General features: G+C 37.7%; 1 protein-coding gene across 6 annotated transcripts in view; it reads left to right on the forward strand.

Annotated features, from left to right (window-relative positions):
- The window catches only part of txndc16 (thioredoxin domain containing 16), a 39,419-nt gene that overhangs the window by 7,187 nt on the left and 10,478 nt on the right, over window positions 1-21,754 (forward strand). For 2 of the 6 annotated variants that reach the window (XM_067455809.1, XM_067455807.1), the window contains 11 exons: window positions 890-950; window positions 1,022-1,136; window positions 1,219-1,365; window positions 1,443-1,502; window positions 2,322-2,490; window positions 2,849-2,985; window positions 7,016-7,100; window positions 7,262-7,400; window positions 7,709-7,878; window positions 7,974-8,164; window positions 17,940-18,874. In XM_067455809.1, coding sequence (XP_067311910.1) covers window positions 890-950; window positions 1,022-1,136; window positions 1,219-1,365; window positions 1,443-1,502; window positions 2,322-2,490; window positions 2,849-2,985; window positions 7,016-7,100; window positions 7,262-7,400; window positions 7,709-7,878; window positions 7,974-8,164; window positions 17,940-18,151 — 1,486 coding nt within the window. In that variant the 3' untranslated portion in view covers window positions 18,152-18,874. Of the gene's footprint in view, window positions 1-889; window positions 951-1,021; window positions 1,137-1,218; window positions 1,366-1,442; window positions 1,503-2,321; window positions 2,491-2,848; window positions 2,986-7,015; window positions 7,101-7,261; window positions 7,401-7,708; window positions 7,879-7,973; window positions 8,165-9,764; window positions 9,806-10,117; window positions 10,247-17,939; window positions 18,875-21,754 lie in introns of those variants that run through there. The other 4 variants (XM_067455810.1, XR_010908086.1, XM_067455811.1 and 1 more) reach the window with 4 other exon arrangements.

Raw genomic sequence — 21,754 nt, forward strand, 5'->3', positions numbered from 1 at the left:
TGGATCATGTATGCAATATTTATTCAAACACAGCTCAGACAACATATACTTACATGTTTATTAGTAGTGCTTTATGTAACTTCAATGGGTTTCCTTTCCTTTAAAATGACACTAACATTTTGTATTTCGACCACCTTATGTGGGTATAGGAAGCTTTTCAATTTGGGTATACCAAATCCAGACGGAAATCTCAAGTGGATTTATATGTGTAACGTTTAATTATAACAAATCGTATAATATCTTATAATCCTATATTTTAAAGTGTACATTATTCCTGTGTTGGCAAAGTAGAATTTTCATTATCATTATTATCATTTCATTTCATCATTATTCCAGTTTTCAGTGTGTCATGATACTTCAGAAATCATTCTAATATGCTGCTTTGGAGCTCATGAAACCTTTACCGGTATTATTATTGTTGAAAACAGTTGTTGTGCTAATGTTTTTGCTACCGTGCTTTGTAGGTCAAAAACCATTCTAAAAAAATTTAAGGATTCTTTGCTGAATAGAAAATGTATTTATTTAGAAATTTTATGTAAATGTAAATGTCTTTATTGTCACTTTTGATCAATTTAATGCAACTTTGCCAATAAATGTATTAATTTATTTTCAGAAAAACTCTAAATGTTTGACGGTAGTATGTGTAATTATATTTAAAAAAAAAAATAATCTCTGAATAATTGATAAAAAACAAAAGTTGGAAGTATAGAAAGTTCTTCTTCATGATTTTGGTGAATTTTATTTTTTTTAAAAACACATTTTCTTTGGACAATATGAATAACAGTAAGCTATATATCCGTAAAGTATCCAGTACAATAGACATCTCTAATTTGCCTTCCACAGATTATTTTTCAGTATCTTAATTAGTTTCTTTATTTTCATTTATCAGGGAAAGTCCTCATGTGAAAACTCCCCTGAAATACAACGCTGCTTACAGACTCCCACAGGAGGTCAGTTTAACCTTTGATTGTGGTTGTGATTATTTGAAAAGCCTGTTTCTAACAAGAACTTTTGTCAACAGGATGTGAAATATTTTACCCTGAATAGTGCAGATGAGGTTATGAAACTTTTCAAAGAAGAACATTTGCAAGAACACAAGATTGAAGAGGGAGATGAGGAACATTGGTCAGATCTTGGTAGGACGCCACCTATGCGATCACTTCTCCATGTCTAAGAATGGTTTCAGACTGGTTCTAAAGATCTTGTTGATTTATCCAGATATCCTTGATGACGAGGTATCGGAATCTGTGTACAGAGACCGCGATCACATGCCAGATTTGGAGTCTGTTACTGAACTCACATCAGACACGTTTCAAACTACAGTCACACAGAACGATATAACAGTTGTGCTGTTCTTTTTTAAATGTAAGTTTTAATATCTGTCTCACTGCATTTGCTGTATTATAGGAATCAAACCTGATATATCCACTTTTGTCCTCTAGGGGATGCTGTCTGTATGGCTTTCATTCAGTCGTATATAGAAGTGGCGGATGCGCTTGAAGGTAAAAACATTTCAATGATGAACACAATTGCCAGAGTAGCAGAATGTAGTTTTTTTCTTTTGTTAGTTTTTTTTTTTTTTTTTTAGAGAGTCATTTGATGGAATCCATTTTTAGCCAATATTAAAGAAAAACATTCTGTGATCTCCACATAATAAATAGTTTTGCTTTTACAACTGCCTCAAAAAGTATTTGGATATTTAAGTCATTGCATTAGGATTAGATGATAAAATAACATCCAAGTGGAATCTGCAAACAAATGATGTAGGACTTTTTCCTCAGAACCAACATCCCTTTTCTGAGCATTTTTTGTAATGATTTTTTACTCTTCTGTGGTTTTAGTTGATCGATGCCATAATTTTCTCTATCCTTTATTTCCTTATCTTTCTTTAAATCATTTGATTTAATAAAACTGGTGATTTAATACAATTCTTGCTATGAAAAAAAAAAAAGATATATTTTGAAGCATTTTGAGGTCCAAACAATTATTAGAATCTCATTGTATCATGTTTTGATTCAAATTGTATTGTATCATTGTATATCATCTTCTGTGTTCCACATAAAGTCATACAGGTTTATATAATCTTAATCTGTTATATAATGTATATATAATATTCAGCTAAAGGAGGCAAATACTTTTTCTCACCTAAAGATTGCATAATTAAAATATCAAAGAAATAAAGGATTCTCCACATGTGTGCCCATTTTATCAAAAAACAACACACATGCATTGTTAAAAATGTGCACAAATGTCAGTCAGGGCGGTGAAGAATTAAAGACTTGTTTTTGCTCTCTGTGTGTCACTTTCTTTATCATGTCCAGGTATGAGTGGGGTGGAGTTGGCGGCAGTAGACTGTGGAGAATGGACTGATATTTGCAGTGATCAGAATGTCACTTCCTCTCCCACTGTTATGATCTACCGCCCTATGTCTGCTGCTCAGCTGTATACCGGCATGCTGGGAACCAAGAGCCTACACAGGTTCATACTACTGTGAGTTTTACATCCTCTTTCTCACACAAAGTGCGATCCTCTAAGTGTGATTAAGTCTGCGTTACAAAGCTGGTGTCTTTTTATAAATTAGTGGCCTGATGATTGTGTGCAGGAGTCGAATGCTACAATGTGCATTTGCAGTTTGCCTTCTGTTATATGTGATGGCAATTGTGGTGACTCATCTATAGAGCACCATCAAAAATCAATTAATAGTTGTTCCCAAGACAACAGTGCAGTGATAATAAATGATCTGCCTACATTGCCACCCAGAAAGCCAATAGCCTTTAATCAAGACGTCGCAATTGAACATTCCACACCTCAGGATTGATTATTAATGAGTTAAATTTTGTTCTTGCAGAAGTCTGGTCTCCAGTCCTTGTCATCTATCCTCCTCTGCTGAGGTGATGTCATTCTTAGAGGGAGATTTGTACAGTAAACATGTATATTTGTCCACTGTCAGAGTGCTGGGCCTGTTCAGTTCAAAACAAGACACAGGTAAGCTCCCTTTTCTCAGGAATCACTGCTATGTGATAGATACTGTAGATCAGGTATGTGCAATTTCTCCAACCCTGATAAAAACCTTGAGCATCTCCAAAGCTACGCCTCCTCCGAAACACCTGAACGCACACAGCAAATTCTGCAAAGCATCAAAAATCCAAGTTTGAGGATGTGAACAGCTTCAGGTAGAACATCACGTGCTGCCATCTCATAATTGCGGTTATGACATGGCGTGGACGCAGTATTGCTTGTTGTTTTGGCTCAGGAGGAACTGTAAATGATGGCTGTAAAGGTGCTTGGTGACTGTCTACAACTCTGCATAGCCTTATGAATGGGCTGATGATCTAAGATGTCTGCATGAGCAGGGAGTGCGGAGGTAGAAATACATATGTTGATAGGTAGGACATCCTATGGGAGGTTGCCGCTTTGTCCTATCATTGTTTTCGGTCCGAATGCAATGATTGGACCAAGCAGCAACCTCCCCCAGATTCTCTTGAAGCTAATGCGGAAGTAACTAAAACTGTAATTCATCGACTGGCCACTAGGGACAGGCTCCAAAAGGGAGCAGAATTGCATTAAACCCCATGTAAAAACATTTTTATAGACCCTTTTTCTGTTTGTATACAATGATGACGTAGCAACGTATGCGCGCGCATTTTGGCAACAAACTGTGGCAAGAATCAGCAGCATGTCAAGCTACGTGAGCGGATTAAGCAACACAAACCGAGAAAGTTATTTTAAAAAGTTGACTTTATCAAATGGTATTCGGCTACCAGATCCGTGTACTATAGTGGAGTGGATAGAAGACGTTAGCAGATGGCCAGATATAACTTAGTGGTCGGATATATACGTATTAGTTGAGAAACCGAGCGTGTACAACCGAGACAAGCATATAAATCACTGGATGCTTATGAATACGTTGTCTGTGGGCATGTAAGTTACAGAATGTCCAATACAATTTTCTACATTTATTCTTATCCTTCACACAGACATACATTTATCATTTTCCTTACATTTTATGTTATTGATTCGTGTCGACACTTCTGTTTAAAGTTTAATTTTGTAATGCTATAACGTTAGTACTTTAATAGCAACTATGTTGCTTGCATACATTTCTCAGATGGTTATTTTGCAGTTAAACTATTAATAAAATCATTACAAATGAAGTTGATAAGTACTGTGGTTATTGATATGATAATCTGGGGGTGGGGGTACATTATACACACCAGTGGCAGCCAATGTTGGGAGGTTTATTATAAATAATTAAGTTTCAAGTGCAGTAAATGTTTTACAAATAATTTTTTTTATGCGAGCATTTTTATGTCTTCGTTCCAATCAATGCATTTAATCGCCTGCGTACCGCCGGTTCTTCTGAAACGGCCGTGATCCTGTCAGAATTCTATAAAACTTAAGCCCATTGGTGGAATAGCGATTAGTGCAACCAAAAACGCAACAGCCAGATGCTGGGAATACATTTTGATGCTGGGAAACCGTTTTGATAAACTTTCGGAGTTGCTCAAACGTTAGAACCACTAGGGAACAACACCACTTCCGTTGCCAAAATGCGCGCGCAACTCTTTGATCACGTGGGCTGTAAAAGGGTCTATAACTCGCTTATTTAAATTATATAATGCCTTAAAGTTCAGCATAATTAAGCGTGGCCACTTTGAGTGACAGGTGGATAGCCGTTTGTCTGCTGTCTGTTAGTCATAATGTCACCTCAGCTCCAGCCACATCCCGCTTCTTTGCCCATTGTCAGTTATCTGAGAGTGACTCTGCAAGATTCACTCTCAGTCAGTCTCTAGCAGACCCGACCAGTGCTGAAGCTTAAAGTAGGGTCGACTTTTCTTCAGAATCCTATTGGTGACGTCCCGGACACTACGTTAATATTTTATTCTACAGTATATGGATTGGACAAACATTTGTTTGGTCCTGAGACTTCCACAAAACATATATATACATAATTTTTTTTTATATATATTTAGACCACTTCTATTATTGATCAGGACATGTGAAGAGAGTTGCCAGTATAACCAGTATAACAAAAAGTGTTTATATATATTTTTTTTGTTAATCTGTTAAATGAGTGACAGGTGTCATTTAAAGGTGTCATGAACTGGCTTTTTTTTTTTTTTATACTGTTGTCTGAGGTCAACTAAATGATGTTTGTGTGGTTTTTACATTCATAGGAATAGGCTATTTTCTACACTGGAGGCTCTCTCCAAAACGCGTTAGGTGGGCATGACCATAGACCGTAAAAAAATATGGACGACTCGACATCATCCGTTTCCACTTGGCAGATTTGAAGCTTTCAGGCGGCCTTGCACGGCGCTGACATCTTGGGACCGAGTCTGCGCAGTAGCGATTTCAGGACCGGAGTTGCGCAGTAGAGCGCAGGAAGTAGAGCAGGAAGTACAGTCGCGATATCAAAAGCCCGCCCACACTCTCGCAGATGCAGAACGATTAATTATGTTGGTGTGAAATAAACAGTTATGGAAATGTAGAAATTAAAGCTAAAGCTCTAATCTGCTCCCAAAAATTTCGAAAAAAGTCCGTTAGTGCCTCAGTGACAACTTCACTCAGAGAAGCCGTCAGTCTCAGCTGTCAATCATGACGTCACACCCCCCGTTTTTATAGCACCAAATAACTAACTCAAAGTAAACTTATTTTTAAAACGAACACCTGAAATGAAATCATCGTGATGATAACTGCCTTCAGTGACATAAACTAACTTTGGACGAAAATTTTTGAAGAGTAATTTTATTATTTAGTTTGCCTCGCGTCCATTAGAAAACACAGAGGGGCGGCTATACTGGGACCGGTCACCGGGGGGCGATCGAGGCGCGAAAGCTTCAGTAAATGAGAGGGAGACTGCAGGCTTGGGCGTGACACACTGGAGACTTGGAAGTAAACGCCCAAGGCTAGGATTAGATAAGATTTGCATATTTAATGAGATTAAGCTCCCCTGTCAGTTCACGAGGGAGAGGAGAGATTGAGGGAGAAGCGGCAACCAGAATGATTCTCTCGACCACGGGGCTCATAAACGTCTATATCAAACAAGCACAATGATTTATTTCTCATCGACCCGCAATTGATTGGACTAATATTTTTATATTGCACATAGCCCGCAAGATCGTACACAGAATATAAGGAAATTCGTTGGCCTCCCGGGCTTTGCGAGCCCTGGCCCATACGTGTCTGAGTCCAGCGTGCTAAAGTTATGCTCTGTTAGACACGTACACATAAGCAAAACGATCTATAACAATGCAATATTATTACATATAAAAACACGTTTTACTCACATAAGTGTGTTGCACCATTCCTGTCGGATCCAAATCCAGCATCGACTGGAGATTTGTTTACAAACGATCCCGCAGTGAAATGAAGTGAATATGTCTGCCCCACGTGAGCTAAAACTTCTTTAAAAATAAAGTTCAACCACACATTTCTAATATTAGGATCCGAAAGAAGCTTATGCAGCGACTTTGTTCTTCCACAACCAGGAATAGCGCAATATCTTAATCTTCCTTGGCATGTTTATTGTTGTAGACCAGCTAGCACAAGCCCTCCATCAGTCGGTGGGCGAGGCTACTGGATTAGATGCGCTGTATAGGCGGTGTTTCATTGCGCAGTGGCATAAGTATGAAGCACAGGACTGTTTGCTGAGCCTGGTGTCTATAAAAGCTTTTCTTTGACTAACCAGGAAATTTTAAGCTCTGAAACTTACAGGATATTCTTATATTGCCATGAGCTTTTATATATCAAAAGCTCAAGGAAAAGCTGATTTCTCAGTTCATCACCCCTTTAAAATTATGGTGAACCTTTAAAGGCATAGCAGAATCATGGACATGATCTTTGGCATACTATATGAAATCTTGAAATGAAATCTTGAAATGTTATTGTACTTGTATTTAGCATTCTTTATTTTATATTATGGCAACCAACATTTATTTTATGGGTGTGTAGCACGTATTGCATAACTTGATATGCACTTGAATCTGTCAGTCATGTGCTCTTTATGTTTTAGGTGTAACCACATTTGAAGAAGCTGCAAGACTCCTCAGAGGAGAGACAATTATTGGGCTGTTTGCCCACAAAGAGGCAGAGCAATGGTATCTGACGGTTTTACCACAACTATTTTGATGATGTTATTAACTTAAGATCATATCTTGCATTCAAAAAGATTTTAAGCCCCTTAACAAGATGATGCATGTGTGGACTTTTCAGTGTAGTGTAACAAAGCGTTCCAGCTGACTGCTCTCTATTTGTTCAGGTTAGAGGGACTGTCAGTGAACCTGCCTGCTTTACTGGTATCACGCGGTCCTGGAGTTCCTTATGATATCTATTCTATCCCATCATCCTCACCAACGGACCATGTCTCACTCATAAAACAAGTGGAACTGGATCATTTTGTAAGTTGTTTTGGGAACATATCTTCTTGGTGTTCTCTAAACACCCTGCTTCAATGGTTGTGCAATGGTACATTATTTTAGAATTACGTCTTTTATTGGAATTTAAATAGCATTATTTAACTGGCTATCCCCACTGTGCTGTTAAGCGAAACTAAAACTATTTAAAATAACATGTTTTTTTTTTAATAAAGCTGAAATAGCATTTAAATAATCTTGAATTAAAAAACGTAAAGAATGAAAATGAGAAATTTTGCCTTTGTAAACTACCAAAAAATCACTAACAACATAAAAATATGTTTGCATTAAAGCCTGAACTGACAGTGGAGAATCTTCCCTGGTATTTGGAGGATGGGAAACCTTTGCTACTACTTTTTATTGGAAAGGAAGACAGCACAGAGAGTTCGAAGTCTTTAGCCGAGATAAAGCGTCCCTTGAGCTCTGGACAGCTGGATTCCTTCCTGCCTTGTTGGATCCATCTGTGAGGAACATGATCTGTTTGACAAATTAATCAAAATGCATTCTTGTTAAGCAAACCCTTTGTTATTTGTCAACAATGGGGTTTCATTGTTCTAGGGGTCGGACACCTGTTGGGAGGTCTATCCTGGAGAAGTATCTTGGCTTTGTACCTCCACTTCCCGCTTTGGTGATTTCAAAGTTAAGAACTGGAGGAGAGGTGTTCCTTTTCCCCCCAGAGCGCCCCCTAAAGGCTAATAACATATTACAGTGGATTCATAATGTAGAAAACAGACAGGAACAACCAGCAGGTGAGTCCCTGTAGATTTTAATTAGAGGTTTTTAATAATACAAAAAAATATATATGGTTCCGAATTTAGGCAGTCAATACATTTACTGTTTCTGAGTATGCAATGTCTTTTTCATGTTTGTGCTACATGAAAGATACAGAAAAATGTTCAGTTTGTTGAGTGGCTCAGGGGTTCATGTAGGTTGCCTACTAACTGGAAGGTTTGTTGGTTCAATCCCCAGTTCCACCTGATCAACTGTCATGGCAGATATAGATATTAGGGGTTGAACGACTTCCATTTTTTTAAAGTCGACATTTATGTGATGAAAGTCGTGTCGACGTCGACTAGTCGCTGATGACGTCATTAATTTAAAAAAATAAACCTGAACCTAGAGCTGAGACGCGAACACGGGTCTTCTTGTGCATATAGAACAGCTGTGGCATATGACACAGCACTGGGTTATTGGTCCTACATGGCAGCTTTTGCATCAGTTCTTTTGTCTTATGGTCGTTATATTTCTCACAGATTTCTGCTCGTTCTGAATAAGATACAGATAAAGTAGCACAATAAAGATTACATGTATATGAATGCATTAGTGAGTGATTGCGTGTGAATTAATTCTACCTGGCAGCGTCTCTCTACTAATAGTGAAGCTGTGAGTTTAAGCTATCAAGAAATATATGCTAGAACTTTTCAGTTTCTAAGCTATTTTATTGATAAATCATAGAACAGTGTTGACAATACATTTCTGCGCTACTGAATGGTTTTGTGTGAGGCGCGCACGATCTCCGTGTGTGCAGGCTGTGTGTGTGTGTGTGTGTGTGTGTGCGTTGCAATGCAGCACGCAGTTTAGCACAATGATTAACTTACGTGTAAAATAAGCCTGCATTCTCCCGATCAATTTTGAGCATCCAGATGGTAATCAAACATGTCTTGTGGAGAGCTCACGGAGTATGCATTTATTTGTCATTTTTAACTGTTCAAAACAGAGCCTGCGTGTCAGGATTTGTTTATCCTGTTGCGCCCTCTATAGGCCAGCGACTAGTCGACGTCAAGCTTAAAGCGTCATGACAGAGCATTAAGGTCGACTAGTTGATTAGTCGACTAGTCGGTGCAACCCCTAATATATATGGAAATATCCATCAACTGCAAGGTGCTATCCTATCAATATGGATAGCACCTTGCAGTTGATGAAGATTTCCAGGGCACAAAGCTCCCATTCCACCACATCCCAAAGATGCTTTATTGGGTTGAGATCTGGTGACTGTGGGGGCCATTTTAGTACAGTGAACTCATTGTCGTGTTCAAGAAACCAATTTGAAATTTGAGCTTTGTGACATGGTGCATTATCCTGCTGGAAGTAGCCATCAGAGGATGGGTACATGGTGATCATAAAGGGAGGGACATGATCAGAAACAATGCTCAGGTAGGCTGTGGCATTTAAACGATGCCCAATTGGCACTAAGGGGCCTAAAGTCTGCCAAGAAAACATCCCCCACACCACTACACCACCACCACCACCACCACCACCAGCCTGCACAGTGGTAACAAGGCATGATGGATCCATGTTCTCACTCTGTTTACCCCAAATTCTGACTCTATCATCTGAATGTCTCAACAGAAATCGAGACTCATCAGACAGTCTTCAACTGTCCAATTTTGGTGAGTCTGTGCAAATTGTAGTCTCTTTTTCCTATTTGTAGTGGAGATGAGTGGTACCCGGTGGGGTCTTCTGCTGTTGTAGCTCATCCACCTCAAGGTTGTGTGTCTTCACAAATGCTTTGCTGCATACCTCAGTTGTAACGAGTGGTTATTTCAGTCAAAGTTACTCTTCTATCAGCTTGAATCAGTCAGTCAGCCCATTCTCCTCTGGCATCAACAATGCATTTACTCAGGCCGGCCTGTCTGGCACCAACAACCATGGCCACGCTCAAAATTGCTTAAATAACCTTTCTTTCCCATTCTGACATTCAGTTTGGAGTTCAGGAGATTGTCTTGACCAGGACCACACCCCTAAATGCATTGAAGCAACTGCCATCTGATTGGATGATTAGACAATTGCATTAATGAGAAATTGAACAGGTGTTCCTAATAATCCTTTAGGTGAGTGTATATATATATATATATATATATATATATATATATATATATATATATATATATATATATATATATATATATATATATATATATTGTGTGTGTGTGTGTGTGTGTGTGTATGTATGTATGTGTATATATATATACATATATATATGTGTGTGTGTGTATGTATGTATGTATATATATATATATATATATATATATATATATATATATATATATAGGCTGTCAAAATTAACGCGTTAACGCAAATTCTTTTTAATGGCACCAATTTTATTAACGCAGCGCGCATTTTCTGTTTGATCCATGGCCTGTAGTTAGAGAAATTGAGGTTAGCCATAGACATAAAGGATGCAGCAGCAAACATTAATAGGGAAAGAAAAGGGTTAACAATAACATTACTCTGAAACAAGTGCAGTTATAGCCTACATAAACTACCATATTTTCTGCTTAAAGGGATACTTCACTGCTTTTTAATATTAAACTATGTTATTCCCTTAACCAAAACGAGTTGATACATACCTCTCTCGACTCAGTGCGTGCACTTAATCTCTCTGATGCGCGGTGACATTCTGATAGCATTTAGCTTAGTCCACTAAGCCCAGCTCATTCACTGAGCTGGAAAAAGTAGATGTTACTTTGACACATACCACCTACCTAAACATTGTTGCAGATCATGTATACCCGAAACGGTATTCCCTGGGGGCTGAGGCCTATTTCAGCAGGATAATACACCCTGCCACAAAGCAAAAATGGTTTGGGAATGGTTTGAAGAGCACAGGTTTGAGGTGTTGAATGCCAATTCAACACCTCAAACCTTGGTTATCTTAATGGCAATTAAAGTTAATGGTAATTTACACTGTCTGTGTCTTTTAATTCATGATAAATAAATAAAAATTGGCTTCGACAAAATTGAGGAGGTTTTGCATAAATTTCACAAGAATAGTATGCTTCACAACTTCCTCTTTAGCTGCTGTTCACATTACTTCATATTTGATGTCTTCAAATCTGTTTATTTGTATTGGTTAGCAATATCTATGCCTTGCCCACAGTTCCAGGAATCAGTCACTGCATGCCCCTGAAAAGGCTGGCACAAAATAAAGACGTTTATGAGATCACACCCTGTCCATTCATAACCTCATTAACACTTTTCCCCTAATACAATCACTATTGTTGTCTGTGGTAAAAAACAAGCCCAATCACTCAGATCCAGCACTCAACGCTGTTGATGCTCTTCCAAAATGCGCTCATTCGGTTGTCCCCAAAGACACACCACCCCATTCCGCTGATGGTCTCCGAGCAGGTTTTGCTTTTGTCAGCGTCAAAACCTGGACTGGTTTTATACACACTTCTCAGCATCTCCCATCTGCTTCCTACGAAGCTGAGAGGAAACCGTATCCCTTAATTGTGTCTGATTGTTACAAGTTATTTCCCTGAAACCTTCTGCTGGACTCCTGGGGCCTGGGGACTTTTTTGGCTGCTTTTTGCACTTGGCTTCATCCGTCTGTCGGTTAAAATGTGTGGTTTTATGAGGATGGATGAAGCACTTTATCCATCGGAAGATATTTATTAAATTTCATATGCCATTGAGATGCAGTGCAAATACAATTGTCTACACATCATCTGAATTTCATCCTTGAAGCATTAGTGTAATTATAATGAAATGTCCTTTGTATTGCTGTAAAAAGAACAGTATATGCGCCTGTTTGGGAAAAACAATAGTTGTTTCCTTTCCTCTTTATGGCCCCATAGATTTTGTTAGGCTGTTTGTATATTGCCTCACCGTCATATGACTGTAATGTCAGCATTCTTAAGCTTGCATGAGACATACTCTGCAAGAACAAAGAAATTTGTTAATTTTCTCGAGAACAACAAAAACAAAGTTTGTTCTGGCCATACATTCCATACTTCACGGGAAAAGCAGGTGCCGAACATCCACGTTTCTCTGTATTAACCCCGCCCACTTAAAATTTCTGACCAATCACACAATAGTTCTCGGACACCCACAAGAAAAATGTTCTGCTCCAACGATGTGTCGAGAACAAGCTGCGAGAACTCCCAAACCAGGGCTGGGAGAACGAAATGACATGATTTTGTTCTCGTGGCCCTGGGAAGCGAGAACTTTTTTCTTGTGGAGTATGTAACAGCCTTTATACTGCATGTGTGACTGGGTGGTAGTGTAATATTTCCGATTACACATTCAAGGGTTTGTCCTTCTCTTTTTTTGCGCTACCAGAGAAAGGATTTCGCATAAAACTTTCTCAAGACTTTCCACCATTGCAGTTATTTAAAACTTTAAAACTTTCAGAGGGTGACTACTAGATGGTTATTTATTGGCCCAAGTTAAAAGATTCTGTTATTCTGGTCTCTGGATATGGCTTGTGTCCCTCTTCAGTTTAAAGGGATACTCCACCGTTTTTAGAAATAGGGCTTATTCAGCATCTTTCCTACATTTAGATATGTGGGCAAATGCATTTTTGTCTCAGTGCATGCATTGTTTTAGTTTGTCAGGGTCGCCGTTAGCTTAGCATAATGAATGGAATCCTATATTGCCAGATAGCATGCCCTGAGTAAAAGTGATCAAAAAAAACACTAATTATTTGTTGTGGCCTCCGTATTTACAAGTATAAATAGCGATGCACATTAAGACTGGGCGATTTTCTAGGCAGATATTAACTTAGGACCATATTATGGGAAAGCACATGCGAAGTAGAACACAAATTAAGATTTTTAACTCAAACCGTTGCACTGTGCCAGTCATATAATGCATGTCAATGGGGTGTAATTCTATGAGAATAAAAAAAAAACATGCACAAACAACTTCAAATGAAACCCTGTGGCTCGTGACGACACATTGATGTCTTAAGACACAAAACTGTCAGGTGGTGTGAGAAACCCGAACTGTATTTATATCATTTTTACCTCAAGTACTACACTATGTACAACATCCGTGAGCGTGCCATCACTTACGCTGGATGAAGTCAAATTACACGATGTGTCGTCACGTTGTTTGTGCTGTTTTTTTTTTTATAATGCTAGAATGTTGGACTGAAGAAACAAAGACACCTACATATCGGATGTCCTGGGGGTAAGCAGATAAACATCAAATTAGATTTTTGGGGGGTGAACTGTCACTTTAAAGGACAACTCCGGCAAATTTTTAAGTTTATCCTGATCGTTATATCTACAGTCTATTGAAGAAAAAAAAAGAACCGGATTGGTCCTTGCAACACAGTTATTACAGTTAATATCCAGAAAAAGAAGAGCTTGGGAAAAGTGTCGTGTGTGTAAAGAGGCTCTGCTCATCAGCTTGTCGGTTCTCAGTATTGAACGTGTCCAAAAGAAACGGTTTTCGATGCTGTACTGCTGATATACTGCATGTTCAGTTACACGTGGATGCTCAGTATCAGCTGCTCGTGAGTTCATCAGATCTCTCAGCAAAACATGACTCAGTTTAGTGAACGGTTGGAGTTGCAACATATAATTCAAGACATTAGTTTATTTCTATTCGGAGGGACTGTCACTCATATCAGAAAGTGAGCAACTAAAGCAACTTGTGTGATTAGCGCTGATTTGAGACGTGAACTGTTTAGAACGAATCAGTCCGCCCGGTTCACTAAAAAGAACCGGTTAAAAAGTACGATTTGTTCGTGAACCGGACATCACTAGAGTGATGATCCAATCGGGCTCACAATTGAAGAAGAAATAGTTCACGTTTGTGCCTTTCTGAATTGGGGCAACAGAATGCGAAAATTTGCAGTGAACACTTTGACAAGGATGACTAACTTACACAGACACAATACAGCGGGGCCCGTTGAACAAAGACGGGTGCAACCACTGTGCAGGTAATGTAAACTTTATTTATCCTTCCATTTTGGCACACATGGCTTGAGGAAAGATGTGCAGTAATAAAATAATCATGCTTTACACACACAACACTCTTCCCCACTGGACTATTTGCCTTTTTTTTTGGCTACAACTGAGTTTCCACGGGACTTCAGTGCGAGATACAGCTAACGTTAGCCATCTAAAACACTATTTAGGTGAATTTAAACAACGGCTAAGTGGCTAAATGCATCTCGTTGTCATGTAAGGGACCTGTTCATGTTGGACAGACATTTTCATTGCATTTTGTGTCTGTTAAGAGGCACAAAAAGGACACCCTTTACATTTATGCCCCCAAAGCTGCCATTTCAGCTGAGGGAGGGCTCTGGGCATTAACTGTAATAGCTCTGTGTTGCAAGCACCAATCCGTTTTTTTTTTTTTTTTTCCTTCTTCTGTAGACTACTCACAAAGGTATAATGATCAAGATAAACGTATAAATTCCCCGGTTTATACGGTATAAGTTTTCCTTTAAGTATGAGCAATATTATTGGTGACGCTTGTCTTAGCAAGTACCACTAAAATGTGTTGGGAATTAATATCATTCTCATTTCCAAAATAATTTCTATGGGCCAGATGTCCGTAGCCAGATGTTCTGTAATTTGAGCAACCAACATTCTGTTTGGTCGGTTACTATGCATTTCTGTGCAAACATTTGAGCATGCTGATTAATCCCACCACACCACATACATTAGTGATAGCTGGAGACTGCATCAGTGGCTTGTGAATAGAGGACTGATAGTTTGTCAATCTCCTGGTATTTAAATGCATTACAGTCATCCAGCATTTTACAGTAGAAACCACCACAGCTGTTGATCCATGTCCCCAGAGTGTGATCAGTGCTGATGTTCTGGCTCAAGAATCTTGCAGTTAAAGCTCTTATCCAATTTCAAAATATACTGATCCTTTTAAAAGTTTAGGGTCAGTGAGATGAGTGCAATTACAAGGGTCATGAATTGAGAAATCACCTTTCCTTGATCTTTTGGCATATAAGAGGTCATTGTACTATAAAAATATGCAAGTTTCAGAACTCAAAACTTCCTCATTTGTCCGGAAAACAGCTTTAAGTGCAACCAAGAGCAGAAAATGACTTTTGTCACATTATTAAGTCATAGTGTGACGAAAGACCATCACTGCAGATGATGATCAACGCCTAATTTTACATCACTCTTAAGCCCCGCCCACCGATTTCTACATGTCAAATAAATGCGAAAGAGACGCAAATACAGGATTAGTCCAACATCAAAACCATAGAGATGACTTTTGTGCCACTGTAGCGTTACGGTCAAACTGAATATTTGATGGAGTTTCCCGCATATGGAAGAAAGCTTATAGAGACCTCTGCTTTTTGTTATTGCTTTGATTGAATCCTGAATAAAAGCTTCAGGGACCAAAATCTTATGTTTTGTCATCAGTAAGACATTGCAAAGACACTGCAAATTACACAATGTATATATGTTTTTTACTTTATCAAAAAGGATGAACGATGACTAACCTATAAGAACAACAGTGTGACAAACAATGGTACATTCATTCATAATTCCGTTTACAGGAAACACCGTGTCACCTATAACTTTGGTAACTCCAAGTACTTATTTTAATATGTAAAACTGTTACCCAGTCAAAGCAGTGAATGTGTCTTGAATGTGGCACACCTATCTAAATTGAGTGTTTGAAAAAGAGGGTCAAAAACATGTTTTTTATGTTAAAATCTTCATAACGTTATAAGTGGACCTCAATGAACATTCCTCAGAGAAATAAGAAAATGCAGTTCATTGCCCATTTAAAATGATCAAAAGTGTCAGTAAAGATATTTATAATGTTTAAAAAGATTTCTGTCAAATAAATGCTGTTCTTTTGAACTTTCTGTTCATCAAAGAATCCAGAAAAATAGAAAACTTCATTCAATTGTAATATATTTCACAATATTACTGTTTTTACTGTATCAAATACTAATTTATCAAATAAAAAAAGCCTTGAAGAGCATTAGAGACTTCTTTCAAAATTATTTTAAAAACTGAACCAAGCTTTAAAGTTTTTTTATTTTTTTTAGCAGATGTTTTAATCCAAAATGACACCAAGATCAGAAACTGCTGGAATCGCCCAGTTATGCTTGCTCTAGACATCAGGGCTGCACAGGTTTTTAATCAGTGCTGCAAAAAAAATAAATAATAATAATTGCTTTCAAAGTAATATCCATGAAATAGCCTGCAATTATTTATTTTGGATGGAAAGAAATTCTAAGGTCTACACATATTTTCCACATCTTCAGTGTTGTCTATGCGCCCATTGCAGTGGACACAGCAGAGGCAATATCAGATCTACCAGTTTGCTGAGTGTCAGTGTTGTAGCATATCCATAACACTGTAAAACTATTTGAAATATCTGTGGACTAATTATAATTCAAGGAACCCTTTTCTGTAGAAATTTTCAGTACTGTTCTAAAGTTTGGAGTCTACATCTTTGGAGTCTATATCTATCTATACCAAAATCAACCTAATATATATAAAACTGAAGTTTACTTCATTAATTTGAGTTAAAACTACTAATTTTTGTTGACAACTACATGGGCAGTGGATCTGTAGTTTCCAGCATGCTTTGCAAGGGACTGCATTAGGAGAGTAAATGTAGGGATTAGTGTTATGTTGTGTTTTTCAGTAAAGGGATGTTGGTGTTAGTGTTTAATGTTCAGTTATGTTGGACACTTAGAGGACTTTCTTTAATGTTTTTTTAGTTTTGTGGTTACCATTATGAAGAAGAGTGGCGCCTGTGTGCACTCAATGATCTATAATGTCAGGAGTGATACTGAGTTTTTTCTCTCTTTTTTCCCCTTTTTTTCAATGTATACATTGTGTGTGTAATGATTAAATTTGAAACTGCTTATAATTGATTTTTCAATTAAATGTTTTAATTTAAGTTTTACAAGTATAAAAAAGTTATTTTATAAATGTATACATCTAATTTAACCTGTATTCGATCAAATTCAGTTGGACAGTTGTCATCAATTACATTTCATTGCATGAATTTGTTTTTTATGAGTTGGGGCTACAAACTTTGAGTTTGTTGTTGAACTAAAATTGAGTTTTTGTCCAATGAGTTATTTTTAATCCAGGCTTTTGTGTCATCAGTGTCACATGATCCTTCAGAAATCATTCTAATACGCTGATTTGGTGCTCAAGAAACATTATTAATGTTTAAAACAATTATGCTGCTTAATGTTTTTGTGGAGACTTTTTTTCAGATTTTTTGATTAATAGAATGCTCTTTTTTTTTTATTAATGTAACCATTATTGTTAAGCAAAAGTATTAATCTTTTTTTTTTTTCTGTTTGACCCCAAACTTTTAACCTGCTAGGCTGCATCCCCACTTTTGAAAAAATCCTAGTATTACAGTATTATATTACAGTTTTATATTTTTGACCAAAAGAATGTTTGGAGAACATTTTGATCTCAAACTCTTGTTCTTTTTGGAAAGTGTAAATTCAGACTAGTTCATTTCATCAGTAGTGATAATAAAATATCTTTCATAGCATGCAGATATGTTTTCACATGAATTGCAGTAGACCAGTTTACATAGTTTCCACACAAAGGCATCTGGAAAAAGTTGTCACTCTCCATTAGTAAACTCATCAGATTTCAGATTTCCAGGTATCAAGCATCATTTACTCCCTAAGTGCTGTTTCACAAGAAGTATGTATGCAGAGAAGTTAGTGTTTACTCAGGTTAAGCTAGCTGTTCTTCATCAACATTCATTTTTGGCAGATGTCACCACCACCAACAACAATAATCTGTTTTTCCTCTGTTGTTGTTTTAGGCTTGATCCCAGATGGCAAATGGAGCCCTCCTGTGCCTTTCTTTGACTTTTTGGCAATAATGGACCAAGAAGCCCCGACTTACGCAGCTCAGAGGGGTCCTAAAATGAAGAATGGGGTCAGGGAGGGCAACAGTGAGCAGAAGCCTAACCAAAAACAAACTCCGCATCCATCACCAAACCCCCAAGCACCTCGTCAGCACTCTGAACTATAAAGTCAAGTCCTCTCATGGTAAAGAGGGTTATGTAAACATTTCACATGACTGCTTGACATCGGCCAGATTTCACATTACGTGTTCCGTTAATGTCTTCAGTGCTATTTGAAGAAATGTTTATATCATAATTTCGGTATTGCACATGCAAGAACCTTTCCAGAAATTAAATCAAGAATTCGCAAGATAGTTTACATTTTAGTGCTGTAACTTTATCTACAGAATGAGGTATTTAATTTATTTTTCAAAAGCGTTGTAAACGTTTTTGGGAAAATGTAGTATTCTAATATTTACAGTATGTGCCTGTTTGATAATGCTTTTATACAAATACAGAGCTTCACATGTGGATGACATTTGCTATTCGTACACTGTGTGTTGTTTCAGTCATGGAAGGACAGGAACTGGGTTTTTTCAACCATACCATGCTTCTTCCATGATGGAAAGACTAACGTCAAACCGGAAAAGGGTGCGTGTTTGGTTGATTGCATTGTTAAAGTTAATTAGCATCACAAGGGAAGAACTACTTTTTAATTCAAAACAAAGTTGTGCGTGTTGCTGGAATCTGAGTCCAGTATTTAAACCGTAATGCAGAAGTTTTCAGTAAAATCTTAAATACCATTTTTGGGTGCAATTTGATCCCAATGTGTGGTTCCATGCACATGTGACATTCATATATACTGTACACATAGCCATGTGAAGGTCATTATACAGTATAAGCCTGCATGGAAACTCTTGATTATCTGTACGCCTAGTATTTCGTCTCATGAGCTCTCTGACTTCTCGAATGTTTATCTTTGTTCCAAAAAATATAGCTCCGTCTTGCTGTCTAACAAATTATTAACTCTAATAATAAGCAAAAACAAATATCCACAAATATTGGGTTATTGAATTACATTTTTGTATGTAGCTTTTTTGTTGTTCAAAATGAAGGGGTCATGAATTGAGAAATCAATCCTTGAGCTTTTGATATATAAAGGGTTATGGTAATATAAAAATCTCCTGTAAGTTTCAGAGCTGAAAACATCCTTGTAAGCTTTTATTGACACCAGACCCAGCCCGATCTCAGAAAATGCCAGGCTGTGATGTCAGAGTGTGGTGAAACACCACCTCACCATAAGATGAGCAATGCCTAATTCTGTAGCCCCGACAACGACGTGCCACTGACATGAAACAGGCCTTCTAAGCCTGTTACTTCTAAGCAATAAACATACCGCATAAGCGTAATCGTTTCTAAACAACAGATTGGATTTGCAGCCAGGATGAGATTACCTAAATGAATGAAGCAACACAATTTTTTTATATGTGATAGAATTGCATTGTTACAGATTGTTTGATATAGATCTATTGATTATGTGTACGTGTCTTACCGAACATCCCTTAGCACGTTGTCAAAGGCTGAAGAATACTTTATTTGTGGTGGTTTTGGTTCATTGCGATTCGGGATCAGACTCAGACATGTATGGCCCAGGGACGAACATGGTTCTAACCTTTAAATAATTTTCCTTGAATTCATAAACTACCTTGGATGAAACTTGTCAGAATGCATTATGTGATTGTTTTCACTTGACATTATGTCTCCACAAGCAGTGTTTTTGTATTAAAATTAGACTTGCTTTCAGGGCACCATAATGTCTTTTGTAATGATCTAGGACACATGAGCTTTAGAGAGTTGATATGCTATACAGTACATAAGGCAATGGCTTAAAATTCTGTCTAAATCGCTCAGTAGGTTTTGAATCAGAGCTCATATGTTCATCCGCAGTTAAATTAACTAAAATTGGTGCACCGTGTTTCAGCTCTATAATGAGTGTAAATGCAGTGACTGTTTGTCCAGAAGATATGGCAGGATATTCTGAAAGGGCCAAATCTTGGTGATAAATATGACTATTTAAAGCTTCAGTCAGTTTGACCATTTTGTCACCATCTCTCTTTGAACCCTGAAATTGCAGTTATTTGCATAGTTATCTTTACGTGGGTGCAGCTCCTCACCGCAGAAGAATGTATGTGTGGGTTGTCGTATCAACGCACCAGTTGTCAATGATGATTGCTGTTTTTAACTTTCTGGATTACAAGCCCAAATGACACATTTATTTACATTTCAGCTACTGTAAGAATAGGCCACAAATGATCTGCAACCTGCAGCATCCTCACAATTTAAAATAATTTATTCTTGTGTTGTCAAAGCTGAATTTTCAGCGTCATTACTTTAGTCTTCAGTGTCACATGAGCCTTAATAAATTATTTTAATAAGCTGATTTTGTGCTCATTGAAATTGGTTTTGGTTGTGCCCGTTTCTCACAGTCCAATTATGACAAAATCTTAAAAGTTGAACTACTCATCATGACGTAATGATGGCCATTAGTGGAATTGTCTTGCAGCGTCTGGTAAGAAATGACTGCAGACGTTAGCTGGCAGTGCAGTTACTAAGCAAATGCACTAGGGACCAATCATATCATTTTATTGATTTTGACTTGAAGCTCTTATTGTCCTATCGATCTTCAGACAAATTCTTGGGAACTTAGATGAAATCCACACTAACCAACTTATTATTAGATTTCCAGATAGTCCCAGATAGTCACGTGGTCTGAGCTTATTTGTTTCTTCTATTTTAAAAATCAATGTGAAGCTTTTATGGAGTTCATGGAGGTTTGTGAGGTAAAGCTGGGTGTTGGTTGTAGGACATGGAGGGTTTATGTTTTATTAATTTACTCTTGTCTAGAACATGTGTCTAGAGTCTGGAGGATATGGTGCATCTCCTTTTAACCCCCTGACCTTCTGAGAGAAAATGTGTACAAAAAGCATGTTTTTAAGATCGAAAAATATTAAAGAGTGTACACAATTTCCTGGTAATATAGAGCAGTGACTCTGTAATGGTTTTTCTGTGGTTTGCACAATAAATTATAAAACAGATGATAAGGTTTGAAGAGTTGAGATGCCTGAGAACAGGGTACAATGGAGGTGAAGGGCGGCGTAGCCTACTGAGGTAAAAGCCACAATTAATTTTTTTAATTTTGGGTTTATGTGGGTTGTGGATCGGCAAAGCTCCAAAGCGCGGAAGAATCTAATGTTTTGAGGTGTAGCCTATGTGTGTGTTGTCTATCAACACACCAGTTGATGATTGCTGTTTTTAAATTTCTTGGTTACAAGCCGCCATCAAAATAACTAATTCAATTAAATTCCACCTGATGTAAGAAGAGGCAACAAATCGTCCGCCACAGCATCCACACATGCCATATAGCCTACTAGCTGGACTTCTCTTTGTATACTAGGGACGTAATGTAGGCTATTACCGAATCGTTTAGGTCCGATACAGTGCACGTGTGTACCGAGCGGTACGAGTACAATCTTTAACAGTTAGAAGGCTTTTTTTTAGGATGAAAAGACTTCAATTGGAATTCCCACTTGACATAGTAAGTATTCTGTCCATTTCCCCCCCCGAAATTCAAACGAAAAATGCCGTCGACGCTCGTTCAAGGGGGGGGTGAAATGCTGTTTCATGCATACTGAGCTTTTTACACTGTTAAAGACTTGGATTCCTATCCTAAACATGGACAAAGTTTCAAACACTAAGTTGGACGTTTGATGGAGTATTTCTGTGTCACAAAT

This window comes from Pseudorasbora parva, chromosome 10 (assembly GCF_024679245.1).
Source record: "Pseudorasbora parva isolate DD20220531a chromosome 10, ASM2467924v1, whole genome shotgun sequence".
In the NCBI taxonomy this organism is placed as follows: domain Eukaryota; kingdom Metazoa; phylum Chordata; class Actinopteri; order Cypriniformes; family Gobionidae; genus Pseudorasbora; species Pseudorasbora parva.